This window comes from Helianthus annuus, chromosome 16 (assembly GCF_002127325.2).
Source record: "Helianthus annuus cultivar XRQ/B chromosome 16, HanXRQr2.0-SUNRISE, whole genome shotgun sequence".
In the NCBI taxonomy this organism is placed as follows: Eukaryota; Viridiplantae; Streptophyta; class Magnoliopsida; order Asterales; family Asteraceae; genus Helianthus; species Helianthus annuus.
The window spans coordinates 154,324,316-154,343,115 of NC_035448.2; the positions used below are offsets into that span (position 1 = coordinate 154,324,316).

General features: G+C 33.4%; 2 protein-coding genes and 1 long non-coding RNA gene across 3 annotated transcripts; 2 read left to right on the forward strand and 1 right to left on the reverse strand.

Moving 5' to 3' along the window:
* Positions 1-209: 209 nt before the first annotated feature.
* On the forward strand, positions 210-2,224 carry LOC110915531. Its single transcript, XM_022160251.2, has one exon. It carries the CDS (start codon positions 237-239, stop codon positions 1,779-1,781), a length of 1,545 nt encoding a protein of 514 aa, XP_022015943.1. The 5' UTR covers positions 210-236; the 3' UTR covers positions 1,782-2,224.
* Positions 2,225-7,136: 4,912 nt separating this feature from the next.
* LOC110915539 lies at positions 7,137-11,917 on the reverse strand. The gene is made up of 6 exons (XR_002579021.2): positions 11,546-11,917; positions 10,527-10,659; positions 9,613-9,742; positions 9,371-9,442; positions 7,649-7,750; positions 7,137-7,238 (listed from the first exon to the last, which is right to left on the reverse strand). It is a non-coding gene; the product is annotated as an uncharacterized LOC110915539 (long non-coding RNA).
* A 1,840-nt stretch (positions 11,918-13,757) lies between these two features.
* On the forward strand, positions 13,758-18,758 carry LOC110919870. Its single transcript, XM_022164118.1, has 3 exons — positions 13,758-13,854; positions 14,813-15,733; positions 15,826-18,758. Exons 1-3 carry the CDS (start codon positions 13,758-13,760, stop codon positions 18,756-18,758), a joined length of 3,951 nt encoding a protein of 1,316 aa, XP_022019810.1.
* The last annotated feature ends 42 nt before the right edge of the window (positions 18,759-18,800 follow it).

The window sequence follows — 18,800 nt, forward strand, 5'->3', positions numbered from 1 at the left end:
TTACTCTAATAATTGCCCAAAAGTCAGCAATCCAGCTATCAAAAGAGTATTAAAAAATGAAGTCAACCAAAGAATATAACAAGCCATAGTTGTGGTTCTTGACCAAGTCCCCATCCTATTCCAATTCTATTTCCCATTCTACCAGTATCCTTGTATATGTATAATTTCACTTCTAACTGAACAAAATATATAGTTATCCCCCCCCCCCCCCCAAAGGCTAGATCGAGGATTGATCTATGGCGTCCGGGATCAAGCACTTCAGCCACAACCACAATCTATTGATGCATGAGATGCCTGAAGGTGCTGAGGTCTCATGCTCCGGTTGCAACTCTTCGGCGACGAAGACCATATACATTTGTTGGCAATGCAATTTCTATTTACATGAGCAATGTTTTCATGCAACTCGCTCACGGAAACATCCGTCGCACCCTCAACACCCCCTTAACTTGTTACCTTACCCTACTTACCCTTCCAACTCCTTCTATTGCAATTCATGCAAAGTCATTGGAACCGGTTTCTCCTATTCCTGTTCCGATTGCGATTTTGATCTTCATGTCCAATGTGCTTATTCCATTTCTGATGCTACAAATTCTCATCAACATCCAGTCACTAGTCCTCAACCACATCATGTATCTTATCCAGACCAAGCAGTAGCTCCAACGGTCCCTAATGTCCCCTCCATTTCATTTCCGACGCCAATTCCAATTCCAACTCCAATTCCGACTCCAACTCCAATTCCAGTTCCTGCTCAATATTCAATAAGCATGACCCAAGACCCTTACATGGCTCAAAATGTATCAACCTTTTCTGTTCCGGCCCCAATTCCAATTCCGACCACAATTCCAATTCCGACCCCAATTCCAGTTCCTGCTCAGTATCCGATAAATGTCACCCAAGACTCTTACATGGCTCAAAATGTTTCGACATTTGTTCCTACTAGTGCTCAAAATCTGGTCACTAGTGCACAAAATGCACATATACCTCAAAGTTTTACTAGTGTTCCCACAAGTGCACATAATTCATCCATACCGCAACATCTACATACCCCTTTCGCATCTGTTCCACCTACTGCTCCGAATTCACAACCACCTCACTATGGCGAATCCGGTAAAAACAAGACAACAACTCCAGGTATCAAACATTTTAGCCACCCACATGGTTTGGTTTTAGTAAACATAAAACATGGAAAAAAGAACATAACTTGCTCAGGATGTCAAGAAACCTTAATCGGCAAAGGCTATGCATGTGCCGAACAAAACTGTAGCTTTCAACTTGATGAATCTTGTTTCAATCTAGAGAAAGAGATCCAACACAAATCTCATCCAGCCCACCCTCTTACCCTTCTCTCCTCATCGCTATACAAGAACCAAAATGGTAGGTTTACTTGCAATGCATGCTATAAAGATGGTTCTGGCTTTAACTACCATTGTTCAATCTGTGAACATGATCTGCATGTTAAGTGCGCGAACTTGAGCGAAACAGTAAAGCGCGATGATCATGAACATGTGCTAAAGCTGTTTTACGAGGCCCCGTTGATGGGAGAAGAGTACACATTCTTTTGTGACGTGTGTAGTCGCGTTGTGCATAAAGATCACTGGACTTATTACTGCAAGGAATGTGACTTTGGGACACATTTGGAGTGTGTGAATCGTCAAGTATGTGATGAAAGTAGTGGGGATCAGGTTGATGATTCAAGAACTGACCAGGAGAGGCTTGATGAAGCGTATGAAATTGCTAGGATAAATGCTCTCGGCCGGAAATACAGCTTAGAAAATATATAATTAGTGCATATGTTTTTATGCAAGAAAGAGTTGCACAATCATGATTTACTTATTGTGCCGGGTGAAGTTACCAGGCAATATTGGTATTCAGTAATTTCTTTTATGTGTTATATAGTATCTGATACTTGTTTTTATGCCTTACCGGCTACATTGATTGATCTGCGTAACCAACACTTGTTTTTTCTTTTGTTTTACAATGAGAATAAGCGTTAGGTGACCGTGGTTTGTGGTTGATTAAGTCTATACGCGCGCCCAGGACTAGCCGACGGGTAAAAGTCTTCCCCATGCCAAAGTTGTTGATGAACATTTGGGATCTTTACCTCACAAGTGATTTTTATTTAATTCGTATGAATTTAACTGTATCACGGCATTTATTATTTAATCTGTATGTTTTTTTTTGTTGTATTTGTTAAAATTTTATAATCAACGGATGAATTTTTTAATGTGTACTTGCAAAATCAAGGAATGAATTTTTTAATGTGTACTTGCAACGTGAATGGATTTGTTTGAATTATATAAACTTTTGTAAACAAAGCATATAATTAAATTCAAAAGTTAAAGCTCAATATGTTATAAAACCCATTAACTTATCATATTTAGTTTAGGCCCAAACACATAAATTTAATTCCTATTTAACCCAGTTAAACCAAATTAAACCAAATATAATGTTTTAAAATATAAACTCATTTAAAAATCACAAAGGCTGATAGTCTGAAAAATTAAAGAGGGAGCGGGGAAAGGGGTGATAATCCCTTGAGGGCCTATTTTTTCCCTTCGCCCAGGCCGTGACAGTTATAGATACCCAACTTTGTATATTTTCATTTCACTAAAAACTAGGTTATTGCCCCGTGTAATACACGGGGTGAATCATAATTATAATGTGAAATAAAAAAAATATGTTCATAATATGATCTAAGTATATATAATATAGAGTAATATGCAGACCAAATACGAAATAAATATTGAAGTTTGTATAGCCAATCATAATAATATGATCTGTTATTTGTTTTAGGATTTGTCATAGGAAATTAAAATTTTGTACCACTACTAATATTTATTGTGACATTTTCTTGTTCAAAGGTAACGTGTCTGATTGTATCTGATAATAGATTATTCTGACGGTTAATGTTGGCATAATATTATATTTTCTACCATCCAAATATAGTTTCCTCACTTTCGCTATCATTAACATTAATATAAGATATACTCGTATTCAAAGCTATAAACCAATATGAATTGTACGAAATAATTACTTTTATCACAATTAGTAAGGAAACCAATAAAAACTACTGATAATGTAATATGTCCCATACCATTTGAAAGGTCCGAAAAGGGACTTCTAGACAGATAAAAGTAATGTAAATGAATAGACAAAAATTGAATCAATAAAACCAATTAGCTATAGTTGAGAAAATACTATGTATAGTGTAATACTTTACATGTACAATTGAACCAATGAAACATATATATAAGTGGAAAAATAAAAATAAAGACATGAGACACCATACGACAACTAAGTAAATCTAAATTTAAAAAAAAAGTTATGACATTCCGAATGTGAAGATACATTTCACAGACCTCTACATCTTAGTTACAATTGGAAAAAATATGTATGTTAAGAGTTTACCTTGTTTTAAAACACATGTATCTAACTTATCTAAAAATACATAATGTTTTCTATGTGACATAGATAATATGCATAGCATATGAAGAGTAAAAAAACATACCTAGTATTTAGAATGAAGTGGAGTTTAATTCTAAATATTTGATGTAATATATTGAATATTAAATAATGATTTTTTATATTCTTGACAAAACTTTAATTATCACAAAATCTAATTTAATTCTAGAAGGGAAAGTAAAACTTAATAGTTACTAATTTTATGGGTTTTTGTTTAATAATTTAAAATCAAAATTAAATCCATAAATTATAGATTAGATTTAAAACACATTTTAGACTTTATATTTACAATCAAAATAAAATTCTAATATAATATTTAAATCTTTTTAATTTAGAATTTAAAATTTATCAATAAATTCTATATTCTTATGTTCCCCTTAAAGTCAAAGGGGAACATAACTAATCTGCATCGTTGGATCAACCTAACATTTAATCATGACCGTCATAAATCAGAAAAAAACGGGGAGGTTTTTTCTGCAATTCCTTTTGACCTGCTCAGCCGAAATTCCAGGGACATGTTCTAGCTTTTTGTTTTTTTTTTTTTGAAAGCCAACCCACGTTCTAATTTCAATAACTTTTTAAAATCCCAATATCCCATTTAGTTTTTGAACTGAAATTCATGCCACGATCTAATTTCAATAACTTGACATAAATAACTGCTTTCAATAACTTAACAAAATTAAATAAAATATCCTTATAAATTACTATATTCCTTCTAGAAGTAGAGGTTACAGACGGGTTGTATGATTGAGGTTCCAATGTTGCATTTGCCTTGGTCCCATGCAATGATACCTGCAAAAAAATCAGCTACATGAAAATTTTAAGTTAATTCTAATAATTTTGAAGTGAAGGTGCATAATATTTTGGTTAAATTCTACCCAAAAAAACATATATCATAAGCAAATCTAAACGGCTGCCTATAAAATTGATGCAACAGATTATACTTTCTAAAAAATGTAAACATGAGTAACTCATAAATAATTACTGTAAATTAAAAAAAAGATTTATTTTATTGTCACCTTAAAAATATAGAGCCTAAATACAAGTTTTAAATTATAAAATTTATATAAACAACAGTTATTTTACAAAGACTGCAGTTTCTAAAAATTAAATAACATTCTCGAATTGGACAGTTTTCACCTTAAATTAGTTTTAAAACTTCCAAAAAACACAAAAAAAAACATGGGTAGAAGTTATTTTGTAGATCATGGGTAGGTGGTTATTTTAAATCTGTCCCTAAAAGCATCTATATAAACATTCACATACCTTAAAAAATAAACCATTCTATCTCTCAAAATTGCTCTCTGAATGAAGCTTATTATCAAAAAAGAAATGCAGCCAAACGTAAGTCAGTTCTGCACATTTTCCTACTACCATTTAAACCTTTATACCTTACAATAATTTTATCTTTTGTATTTTAAGACGGAGGCGACTTACCGAGTTGAAAAACTTGATCCCAAAACCAAAGAGGAGCAGCAACACCTTGAACTACCTGTAAGTAAACATATTTAAATGTAAATTTTTTTCAGTTCTACATATTTACCTACCATTTCTACTTTATAATGTTTTTTTATCTTTTCTATTTAAGATGGAGGCGAATTGCCAAGTTAAAAAGTTTGATCCAGAAGCCGACGAGCAGCAACACCTCGAATCACATGTAAGTAAACATATTCAAAATTCATGTTTATTTTGTAAAAATCTGTATAAGTGATATCTAATAAGGCACATTGATTTTGTAGAAACCTATAAAAAGTGTTGAGATAATAAAGAGTGATGGAGAGTCAAGCCCAACCGCTTCAGAAATTCTACGTGAAATCAGTGAGCAGGTAAATCTGAATTACAGCAGTGTTATATATTTTATTTCTTATGTCCACATTATTTTTTTAAATTGTTGTTATCTTAGAAACGGAAGTGTGACAAGCTAAACAAAAGGTTGGAGTCTCTTGCCACCTGGAATTGGGAAGAGGTTATCAATGTCAGCAGCGATGATGGAGCTTCCGAAGATGATCCACAACCCGATGATGAGATGGATGATACTGCAGATTCAATGGACAGTTTCTGGAAGAAATCTAAAATTCCACGAGTTGAAATACGCACCCGTGGACGAGTTGTTCAAGTCGATTCCGTCTAAAGCTTTAGTTTTGATAACCATTTGCTATGTTATTTTTTGTTTTTAGCTTTACTTCAAACCATGTTTACTGAGTTTTAAGTTAATCCAGATGATTTAAATTTTGCATCTCTGATTCATATAAGTTATGTTAGTGTAATAGTGATACTAATATAATAATTAATGATATTAGTACAATACTCCTATTAAAAAATAACTACTATCATGTATCATGTTATTATTATTACAGTATAACGATTTCTGTTTTGAATAAAACAATTATGAATAAAATTTTTTTATAGATACGTTTAGGTCAAGTTTAGAAAGAAGGAAAAAAAAAACAGAAATCATATTAAAATATCTAACGTTTTTTTAAACCTAAATTTTAGGAAGTGAGAGAGTGGAAGAGTGGGGTAAACCAATTATTCATATTATTATTATCATTACATATAGTCGTAGTTTTATTAATATTATTAACTGTTTTAAAAAAAATATTAGTAATTTAATGTTATTATTAGTAATTATTAATTATTAATATATTAACAAAATTTCATTTTTATAAGAAAATATTACCAACATTTCATTTTTATAAGAAAAAAACACTATATTTATTATATTAGTTTTAGGTTTGCCTACACCTATATAGTCTATAGATAATCAGCCTAAATTAAATTAAATAATTATATTATTAGTTTTAAGGTGTTTTGTTAATATTATTATTAATATAACTATTATCAGTTTTAAAATTATTATTGTTATTACTGACAATTTATATAATTTATATAATATTATTAACAATATTAAAATTATTATAACATTACTAATATTTTTAAGATTATTAATATTTGTATTATACAGTTTTATCAGCTAAAAAAACAGAATTATATATATGTTTTGTCAATTTATAAAAAAGTAAACTATTATATGTATAAAAAGTTGTTAAACAAATATCACAAAAGAGTTATGTTTAAGTTTTATTTTTTATAAATAACTATAAATAAATGAATTGTAACCATATTGTAACCCACGTCTGATTTTTGTAAAAAAAAAAAACTTATTATAACTGCTCTTGTAAGTAATTATAACTGCTCTGATTGATAACTGCTCTGATTGAAGACTTTAAATATAGCTTCACTGTTAAATTTTTTCCTTTTACATTCATGCACATCCCAAATCATAAATCCACGGTTAGTAAAGCTTCTAATTTTTATTGTTTATGTGTTTTAGATACATTGACATTTCTAATGCTGACTTTAATTCAGGATTACAGGTATATAAAGATTCCTACGTTCTTCCTACGTTCTCTTTAAACGCAGGTAAAGCTTCTCTTTTTAATGTCTACTTATGTGTTTTAGATACATATATATATATATATATATATATTTAAATCTTCTCTATTTTATTGATTATGTGTTCTAAATACATAAGTGTTTTATTTCTTGCTTAGGTTCTTTTATGTTTATATAAAAGAGTCCAGCGTTGAATCCCACATCTTTTAAGCATATTATATTAAATTATATTTCGGAAAAAAATTATAAAGTTTAAAAATTTGAGCCAAACTGGATACCTCTAGGATATGTAGCCTTGAATTTACGGGCAACTCAGCCTTGAACTTAAGTCTGGTAGTGTCTCGAGCTGGCGGCTACCACCGGATTTCCAATCACCGCCCCTGAAAACACACAAAACGATATTAATTATGGATTTTTTAGAATTTTTTGTATTTGTTAAGCTTTTTAGAATTTTTTAGATTTTTTAGAATTTTTATTGATTTTTTATAATTTTTGACTTTTTGAATTTTTTATTTTTTTATTTTATTTTATTTTTTTATTGTTTTTTTCATCTCATCTATACCCAAACCTGTATTAACCTAAACCCATCCCAACCCAAATCCATCTTGACCCATTACCCATCCAACCTTTTTTTTAAATACCAGATCTGATGTACGGCCTTAAGGATTAGGTTCTTTTATGTTTATATAAAAGAGTCCAGCGTTGAATCCCACATCTTTTAAGCATATCATATTAAATTATATTTCGGAAAAAAATTATAAAGTTTAAAAATTTGAGCCAAACTGGATACCTCTAGGATATGTAGTTTTGAATTTACGGGCAACTCAGCCTTGAACTTAAGTCTGGTAGTGTCTCGAGCTGGCGGCTACCACCGGATTTCCAATCACCGCCCCTGAAAACACACAAAACGATATTAATTATGGATTTTTTTAGAATTTTTTGTATTTTTTAAGATTTTTTAGAATTTTTAAGATTTTTTAGAATTTTTATTGATTTTTTATAATTTTTGACTTTTTGAATTTTTTATTTTTTATTTTTTTATTTTATTTTATTTTTTTATTGTTTTTTCATCTCATCTTTACCCAAACCTGTATTAACCTAAACCCATCCCAACCCAAATCCATCTTGACCCATTACCCATCCAACCTTTTTTTTTAAATACCAGATCTGATGTACGGCCTTAAGGATTAGGTTCTTTTATGTTTATATAAAAGAGTCCAGCGTTGAATCCCACATCTTTTAAGCATATTATATTAAATTATATTTTGGAAAAAAATTATAAAGTTTAAAAATTTGAGCCAAACTGGATACCTCTAGGATATGTAGCCTTGAATTTACGGGCAACTCAGCCTTGAACTTAAGTCTGGTAGTGTCTCGAGCTGGCGACTACCACCGGATTTCCAATCACCGCCCCTGAAAACACCCAAAACGATATTAATTATGGATTTTTTTTTAGAATTTTTTGTATTTTTTAAGATTTTTTAGAATTTTTATTGATTTTTTATAATTTTTGACTTTTTGAATTTTTTATTTTTTATTTTTTTTATTTTATTTTATTTTTTATTGTTTTTTCATCTCATCTTTACCCAAACCTGTATTAACCTAAACCCATCCCAACCCAAATCCATCTTGACCCATTACCCATCCGACCTTTTTTTTAAATACTAGATCTGATGTACGGCCTTAAGGATTAGGTTCTTTTATGTTTATATAAAAGAGTCCAGCGTTGAATCCCACATCTTTTAAGCATATTATATTAAATTATATTTTGGAAAAAAATTATAAAGTTTAAAAATTTGAGCCAAACTGGATACCTCTAGGATATGTAGCCTTGAATTTACGGGCAACTCAGCCTTGAACTAAGTCTGGTAGTGTCTCGAGCTGGCGACTACCACCGGATTTCCAATCACCGCCCCTGAAAACACACAAAACGATATTAATTATGGATTTTTTTTAGAATTTTTTGTATTTTTTAAGATTTTTTAGAATTTTTATGATTTTTTAGAATTTTTATTGATTTTTATAATTTTTGAGTTTTTGATTTTTTGATTTTTTTATATTTTTTATTTTATTTTATTTTATTTTTTTATTGTTTTTTCATCTCATCTTTACCCAAACCTGTATTAACCTAAACCCATCCCAACCCAAATCCATCTTGACCCATTACCCATCCGACCTTTTTTTTAAATACCAGATCTGGTGTACGGCCTTAAGGATTTCTAAGGGATTCATACTCTTTGGGTTTTCGTGTTCATCAGATGAATCATTTTCAATATATAATTAAAGAACAAATATTAGAAGAGTATTTCGTCATTGATTTTTACAACGAAAATCTTTACCTTTTCAAACCAAATGCAAAATTCCAAATACTTTTACGTAAATTAAGTCCCCAAAATATACAATTTATCTTATATATTTTTATGAACTTGATTATGCAAAATAAAGTGTAGTTAAACGTGTCCATGGCACATTAATTTCACTAAAATTTGTCTTAGGAATCATGTAAACTTACTCTCATTAGGAGACTTCCCATAGTTGTGTCTAAGAGCTTCAAGGAAAGCATTGTCTCTTTGTTCTTGTGTCACTGAAGCGAAATAAAAAAATATCAAACAAATTTTTGCACGTGAGTACTAAAGAAATAAGCGGTCATTTTTCGTCAAAAACGTATTCTAAATCTCGGCATGTAAAGTTTTAAGGAAATAAAGCATCGTACATTAGAAGAGTATGAATCAAATTTTGTGAGCAGGCACTTACCGCAGCCAAACCCGGCACAGGAACTGTTATTGCTGTAAAAAGATTGAATCAAGAGACGGTCTTCAGCCTTGAACTTAAGTCTGGTAGTGTCTCGAGCTGGCGGCTACCACCGGATTTCCAATCACTGCCCCTGAAAACACACAAAACGATATTAACTAAGGATTTTTTTAGAATTTTTTGTATTTTTTAAGATTTTTTTAGAATTTTTTGTATTTTTTAAGATTTTTTTGAATTTTTAAGATTTTTTAGAATTCCGGCAAGCTGATTTACATAACGTTATGAATCAAATATTAGAAGAGTATTTCAGCATTATACAGTAGGGATGAGCAAAGCGGTATCCAATACCGAACCGATACCGATACCGCCTAATACCGATCCCGAATTTCACCCAAACTAGGTACCGTACCGATACCGAAACATGTTGGTTCGGTATCGGTACGGTACGGTATCGGTATTTTGAGGGTCGGTATCGGTATTATACCGATACCGTACTGTACCGATACCGAAAACGCCTAAAAGTGGATACCGTATGGGATACCGAAAAAAATCGGTATCGGTATTTCGGGATCGGGATCGGTATGGGATCGGTATGGCATCGATATTCGGTGGCATATGCTCATCCCTTACACACACATAAAACATTAAAAAACAGTTATTGATATTTTGAACTATTGTAATAATAATGACTTTTTTTTAATTTGTAAACTGTAATTTTTTTTCAACAAGAGTATTGCGCATTGTCAAGATTACAAACTGGATCATTAACACAACATAAAGATTTAGCTTGTCTGTATGTACAAAGTAGTGCAAAAAAATTGAAATCACCAATCTGAATAAATTAAAAACCAATATTTCTCAATATTTACTGCTGGTGCTATTTATTCAAGGGCTTATAAAAAACTGCATTTAGATACCTAGAAATGCCCGGGACTAGGATTCCCCGTGTTCTTTTGCCTGTCGAATTCTTTCACTCTTTCATTCTGAAGTCTTTCTTCCCAATATGTTGGACATCTATTTAAGTTTAAAAGCTCTTGTAAGTATCATCTTCTGCAAACATGGTTAATCAAATAAAGTTTTAGTAAACTATACCTTCTACGTAATAGAATGTTTAGCTCATCCAATTCTAAATCTTGGCATGTAAAGTTTTAAACAAATAAAAGTTATTCTAAATAAGGACATAAGAAATTCTTCACGCGTCTCCTAATTTGGGACTTGCACCCATTACACTACCCGAAAACGGTAGAATGTGAACTTTTTAGATCTTGATAAATATTCGTTTGGTCAGATGTCGAACCAATTATGAACACATCATGCTCAAGAAAATAAACCATTCATAGCTTTTCATGATTTAAAATTTTCCATTATGTATATACAATGATATAATTCCAGAATTTCGCTCACAAAAAAGGATTGATTTGTTATGAAGTTTTACTCTCATAACTACAATCAAAAGTTTAGTAGATACTGTTTGAGGTCATGTCCTTTAAGAGCCCAGATCTCCTCCCTATATGGATAGAGATTTGACTAATACTTTAATTTTTTAGAAGAAAAATAATTTTAAAATATATTTTTTTTCTTAAAGATGAAGATAAGAGCTAGAAATTTTTTTAAATATATAATTAAAGAACAGATCTGATCTGATGAACTCGAAAACCCAAAGAGTATGAATCCCTTAGGGAATACTCTTAGGGAAATCCTTAAGGCCGTACATCAGATCTGATGAACACGAAAACCCTAGCTCGTACAACATTGATAAATGGAAAATAATCATGAACAACATACACACTTTACATAGAATCGTTCATCAAACACACGACAAAAATTAGTACTGATTACCCAAATATGAATAAAAACAGTAACAAATCACTATATGTGTACATCACAACAGAAATAGATAAATCACATGATACATATTAAAACTTTAAGAACTGACCTTGCAAACTTTAAGAATCTGGAGCTGTGGTATCTTCGCCTTGAAGGTTTAACCACACCACAACCATTTCCCTTGCGGCATCTCCGTAAATCCTAGATCTGAATGACTGAAAACGACCGAGATGATGAAGATTTGATTTCCGGCGAGATTTTGGAGTTCTGATTAGGCGGAGGCTTGTGAGGTTTTGTTGGAGGTGTGCGCATCTTGAACTAGGGCAAAATTTGGAATGAGGTTTGTAGAAAAAGATGTTAGGGTTTCGGAGCACCCATATATATGTGTAGCAGACCAAAGCCCCAAAGCCCACTATAACACCTCCAACTTATTTGTTTAGAAAAAGAATTATGAGCCCATTTGACCTTAATTTGAATAATAAGCCCAAACATGATAAATATAATTCTTAAAGGATTAAATTATGTTTCTTAAAGGGATTAAATTATTTTTTTAATAAAATAATATGTTAATGAATTGAACTTGAGCTGAACTTCAATGAAATAGAATGTGATAATGTATGTTGAATTCGTATAATTTTGAAATTTTTAAATCAATATCTTCAACTACTATAATTATAATACTAGGTTATAACCCCGTGTATTACACGGGTTGAATAAATAAATTTTATATATTAAAACAATATATCTTTAAATAATAAAACAATATATGTTTAAACCCCTTTTCTAACAACGCATTCGATATTTGTTTTTGTCATATAACATTAGAGTTGTAGGTCTAATTGATAATGGGCGTGCATTCCATTGTTGACTATTTTTCATCTCTCACACAATACGGAGTTTGGTATACCGTTACCTTCGTTTGGGTCGAGTTTGTTTTGTCTATCACCGGTGAAAACAAATTATTGGTTATCTTTCTCGATCAAGCCGTAAGTGCCATTTTTCTTTCTTTTTAAATAAAAATTTATTTGTTACTTAAATCACTAAAAATCTCTTCATATTTCAGAGAAAAAAAGTAGCCACATTCATCCCAGCATCTTTAATGCACTTTTACAATGACATGAATTTGGTTGGCAACATGTTTGTACTAAGTCATTTCCAAATTGAAAACTTCGAATACAAAGAGTGGCCAACACATGAAAGGCACATCTTGGTTTTTGGTGACTTCAAGATCGTAATTAATGAATATACTAAACTTATTCCATTTTTGAGCCATGTCCCAAGAGGGTTTCGTCTTTATCCGTTAGTGCCCTCTATCAAAACTCTAATGCATGATAGGAGATCAGTTAAACTAATGATCGGTACGTATAAGTTGTTCATTACACGTATATTCGTATATTATGCTTCTTTTTTAATACATAATATAAAAAGAATTATGTTCGTTATAGATGTGGTAGGGAGAATTGTCACGGGTGAGCGCATAAAGGATCATTTTCATTTTGTTATTCTTCTTCAAGACGTGACGTACGTTTTTATCTTACAAAACTTTCAAACATGTTTTTATTGTTTTGTATTTGTATTTGTAAGTAAGATTTTTTTGCTTTCTAACAAAATATTATTTCTGACAGTGGTCACATAATGCGGATATCTTTATACGACACGAGGCATACTGATATTCTAAAAACTTATAGGGAAATAAAACGAAAATCTATTTTGTATGTATCTCGGGTCAAGTTGGTTCGTGAGCCCGAATGTATGTTATTACATATATAATTTCTTTAATTTTTTTAATTACTTTCATTTAATGTGTTGTATTATTTACTTAAACGTGTTTTGTTCCACTTTTAGGGAATGTTTTGCGCTCTACGGATTTCAGTACGGTCGTGTTTGAACCAAACATGCCCGAGGCGCGTGATATTAGAATGTTCGGTTGTCGTCGTTGGAGTCCGTGTTCATGTTGAAACAGTTTTGAATTGTTTTCGTTTGCTTCAGAAGTTTTTTTTATTGCACGTTAGTATTTGTGTTTTGATTTTATACACATTTCTTAGTACCCTTCGCTATTGATTTTATTAGACCCTTTAATTTGTGCTTAGATTTTGTTTAACTTTCTATTTGGGTATTATTATTTTGTTTTGCACCTAAAGTATATAAAATGGATTATGCAGTCTTATGCATTGAAGAATGAAGTCCTTTGATGGACACTTTACATGATTCACTAAATCATAAGCGAAACCATATGTCTTAGTAATTGGTAATAACAGAGTTCTCTTTGTATTACATTCTAACGAATTCTTGTGATTATTTCTCCAAACTAGAATTTTGTAATGGACGGTGTTGATGGAGATCATCCTATGTCTAGTCATTCTGAGATAGTCTCACCAATACCTTCTCATGTTACCACTTCATTTGCTCGTGGCGAAGGCAATACAAGTAGGTGTCGTAGGGGTCGTCCTAGATTACGTGGACGACCTCCCAATCCGACCCCTGTGGTTACAGCTACAAAACAACGTCGTTACGGTGGGCTTTACTTTTAACCTTTATTTTATATGCGTTGTAAAATACTACCAACCCTCATTTTTTACTAATCGGGGTTTGCATGATAATGATGAACATGTAAACCTTTTGCATTGAAAACACCCTCAAGTTACCTTTTGATTCCTGTGCAGATGATAGTACCAATAGAAATGTGGTACATTATTTTAGTACCACAAATGCACTTGTACAATCTTCCGCAACTTCTACGGTTCTGCAGCCATCTGCACGAATACGTACTCCTCAACAACATGTGACTTCCCGAGCATACGACCATCAAGATGAGAATAGACCCCAAGGTCTTGCACAACACATAATAAATATGAAACGTAACATGAGATTGAGATTTTTTACTTACTCTTGACTCATTTTATAGGACAAATTCAATCGTACTGGGATTGTGGAAATGCAGACCATACATGTGTGCATTGTGGAGCAATGGTTTGGTATGCGGAACGAACTATAAAATCTCTATCTCCACCAATTCCAAGTTTTTCGTTATGTTGTGGAGAAGGGAATGTCAAATTACCACTCCTGCAACATCCTCCTCAACCTTTGCGTAGCCTTCTTGATTACAACGGTGAACCACGGTCTAGGGTGTTTAGAGAAAATATCAAGCTTCTAAATTCGATTTTTTCATTTACCTCGACTGGTGGGAAAATATCTACGGAATTAAATGATGGACGTGGGCCTTATACATATCGTTTAAATGGACACAACCACCATAGAATTGGGACTTTGTTACCTACACATCCCGATTCTCGTCCAAGATTCGCACAATTGTATATTTATGACACGGAAAATGAGATTGACAATCGTTTTTTTGCTTTACGAAATTGTATTTCAGCAAATTCTGACCAAGCAGTACTTCGTACCTTAGTGAGTGACCTGCTGCAGATGCTTGATGAGAATAATGCATTAGTGCAGGCGTTTAGGATGGCAAGGGAAAGGTTTAATGATGCATCAATGCAACCTCTAAGACTTCGTCTGATCAGCACACGAAACAGAGGACAAAGACAATATGACTTGCCTACTGCTTGTGAAGTAGCTGCATTGATCCCAGGTGATGAAAATCCCACTGACTCACGTGATATTATTGTCGAAGAACGTGAAGGTTACACTGCAAAGCGTATATCCGAACTGCACCCAAGTTTTATGCCACTGCAGTATCCTTTGCTATTTCCATACGGAGAAGATGGGTTCCATCTAAATATTCCTCTAAGTGATACAATGGAAACAGGTAGGCGAAAAACTGTTTCGTCAAGAGAATTCTACGGTTACCGTTTACATGTTAGGAGGTATGAGGCTAAGACATTGCACAAAAGTGGTCGATTGTTTCTGACATATGTAGTGGATGCTTATGCTCAAGTTCTTGAAAATGATTTAAACTGGTATAGAAGAAACCAAAATACCATCCGTTCAGATTTGTATAGCGGTATATGTGATCGTGTTGCTGAAGGTGAATCAACTTGTGAGTCAATTGGGCGACGTGTTATCCTACCAGCGACATTCACCGGTGGGCCTAGATACATGATCCAACAATATCAAGATGCTATGGCAGTTTGTCGTTGGGCCGGGGCTCCAGATCTATTTATCACCATGACATGCAACCCAAAATGGCCAGAAATTACACGACACATTAATGCAACAACACCTGGCATGACACCATCCGACCGACCTGACATTGTTTCACGTGTGTTTAAAATAAAACTCGATGAACTTATTAGAGACATAAAGAAAAGGAATATTTTCGGTCGAGCAAAAGCAGGTTCGTTACTGCCATTTGAATTTTATATACGTCAAATTAAGTCAATATTCCTTTCCTAAATGTAAGATTTTTTTTTCCTGTGTTTTTTGTAGTTATATACCAAATTGAGTTTCAGAAACGAGGACTTCCGCATTGTCACATTTTGCTTTTCCTACATTCGGAAGATAAGATTAGTACAGTACAACATATTGATAAATACATATCTGCTGAGCTTCCCTCGGAATTGGATGACCCAATGGCCTTTGATGTTGTTCGTAAACAAATGATGCACGGACCATGTGGTACGCTTAATCCTTCCAGTTCTTGTATGCATAATGGTATATGTGGTAAAGGGTACCCAAAGACTTACTGTGACCAAACATTCATCAGAAATGATGGATGGCCATGTTATAAAAGGCCTAACAATTCAAGAGTGGTTAAAGTTGGATCTCAAGATATTAAGCTTGATAATCAGTTTGTAGTCCCCTATAACCGTGATCTGTTGGTAAAATATGGTTGCCACATTAACGTTGAGTGGTGTAATCAAGGTATGTTAGTAAAATACCTTTTTGGTTACATAAATAAAGGCCCTGATCGTGTAACTGCGGTTTTGGAAGGTGCTCAAAATAGAACATCATTTGAGTCCTTACTACATAATGAAAACGAGATCGAGGAATACCTAAATTGTCGATATATTTCCTCATCTGAAGCGTGTTGGAAGCTCTTTCAGTTTAATATGAGGTACCGCGACATTCCTGTTGAACGGTTACCTTTTCATGAAGAAGGATGTCAAAGAGTCTATTTTCATGATAATGACCAGCTTCAGGATGTTGCACAACGTCCTACGGCTGCCATGTCAAAGTTTACTGAATGGATGCGTGCGAATGAGAAGTTCCCATGGGGTCGTTCATTCACATACGTGGAGTTTCCAACACATTTTACATGGCATGAAAAGGACAAGAAATGGATGCCACGACAAAGGGGGGAGTGTATTGGCCGCATTTATTATGTGAGTCCTTCTATGGGTGAAAAGTATTACCTACGTATGTTATTAAATGTTGTACGTGGACCATTAAGCTTTAAAGATATCCGTACCGTTGATGGTGTTGAGCATCCGACTTATATGTCTGCTTGCAAAGCGTTAGGCTTATTAGGAGATGATGTTGAGTGGCTTGATTCAATACGTGAAGCTTATCAGTGGCAGTATGGGGATCAACTTCGTGATTTATTTGTCTCGATTCTGTTGTTTTGTACCGTTAGCGATCAACGACAATTTTTTTTTGATTGCCTACCTTACTTATCAGAAGATATTCCATACAAGCGCCGTACAGTACTTGGTAATGATAATATAGTATTCACGGACACGGAAATTTGCAACGAGACTTTAATTGAGATTGACAGAATTTTAGTTGGTCATGGTAAATGTCTAGCTGACTTTCCTAATCTACCTCAAGTTCGTTTAACGAATAGAGTTGTTAGTCGATTGATGGCCGCTGAGTTTACATACGACATGCAAGAAGAAGAAGCAATTTTCTCCGATCTACTTCATGGATTGAATGCACAACAGAAGGAGGTATTTGATTATGTAGTTGATTCCGTCAATAATGGGACAGGTGGCGTTGTCTTTGTTTTTGGAAGTGGAGGGACAGGGAAAACGTATTTATGGAAGACACTCATTTCCTGCATCCGTGCACGCCGCGAGATCGTTTTGTCTGTTGCCTCTTCTGGGATTGCTTCTCTTTTACTACCTGGTGGTCGTACCGCGCATTCTCGATTTAAGATTCCTTTAGATATTGATAAGGATTCTTGCTGCTTGATAGATGTTGAGTCGGATTTAGCCAAGCTTATTAATGATGCTGCACTTATCATATGGGATGAGGCACCATTACAACACCGGTATGCGTTTGAAGCTGTTGACCGCACTTTTAGAGATATTTGTCGGCATCATACCCATGATGCAGACCGTCGAGTTTTTGGCGGTAAGTGTGTGGTTCTTGGAGGTGATTTTCGACAAATTCTTCCAGTAATTCCGCATGCTACTCGTAGTGAGATTGTCGCTTCATCTGTAAATAAGTCTTCAACTATATGGGGTGCGTGTAAGGTGTTTTGTCTAACAATTAATATGCGCTTGCGACATCAAAGTGTTAGCAGTGATGCTCTAATTAAACAACAACAATTCAATAAATGGATTTTAGATATGGGGGCCGGTCGTCTTCGTACAATTTCTGTTGACGAGGAAGATGAGAGCACTTGGATTCGTATACCTCGTGATCTTTTGATCCCTGTTTCAGATAATCCGATGGATGCAGTAGTATCTAATACTTTCCCTGACATATCACAAAAATTTAATGACATTGACTACCTACAAGAGCGTTGTATTTTGTCATCTACTAACGATGAGGTTGATAAGATTAATCTGCATGTTCTTGATAAGTTGCCAGGCGAGATTCACGAGTTGTTAAGTGCTGATGCCATTTGTCCAAGTACGAATAACTTTGACGAAATTCAGGCTATGTATCCTACCGAGTTTCTTAACACTTTGCAATTTTCCGGTATTCCGAATCATGTACTAAAGTTAAAGGTTGGTGCACCAATCATCTTACTACGTAACTTGAATTTGAAAAAAGGATTGTGTAATGGTACTCGGTTGGTGGTTAGTCAAATAAGTCGTCGTGTTATCGAGGCAATTATTATTACGGGTACGCATGTTGGAGAAAAAGCTTTTATTGGAAGAATCGATATGACTCCAACCGAAACATGTTGGCCTTTTCATCTTAGGAGAAGGCAGTTTCCTTTTAAACTTTGCTTTGCCATGACTATCAATAAAAGTCAAGGGCAGACATTTAATCATGTTTGTGCTTACTTGGTAAAACCTGTATTTACACATGGCCAACTTTATGTTGTTGCCTCCCGTGTTACATCTCGTGATGGACTGCGCTTTTATATTGACAATAATGGCAAGTGCGCTAACAATCTAACAAGGAATGTTGTGTATAAAGAAGTATTTTACAACTTACCTCTCATGTCAAGAGATGAGTCGGTGTGAGCAATTTTTTGAATATTGATCTTCATTGAAAACACAGAATTC

Bases quoted from the DNA above. Each gene is read 5' to 3' on its own strand.
- LOC110915531 (XM_022160251.2), top strand. From the start codon at position 237: ATGGCGTCCGGGATCAAGCACTTCAGCCACAACCACAATCTATTGATG.
- LOC110919870 (XM_022164118.1), top strand. From the start codon at position 13,758: ATGGACGGTGTTGATGGAGATCATCCTATGTCTAGTCATTCTGAGATA. The intron at 13,855-14,812 runs GCAATACAAGTA...ATTGTATTTCAG, and splicing joins TTCATTTGCTCGTGGCGAAG to CAAATTCTGACCAAGCAGTA. The intron at 15,734-15,825 runs GTTCGTTACTGC...TGTTTTTTGTAG, and splicing joins TTTCGGTCGAGCAAAAGCAG to TTATATACCAAATTGAGTTT.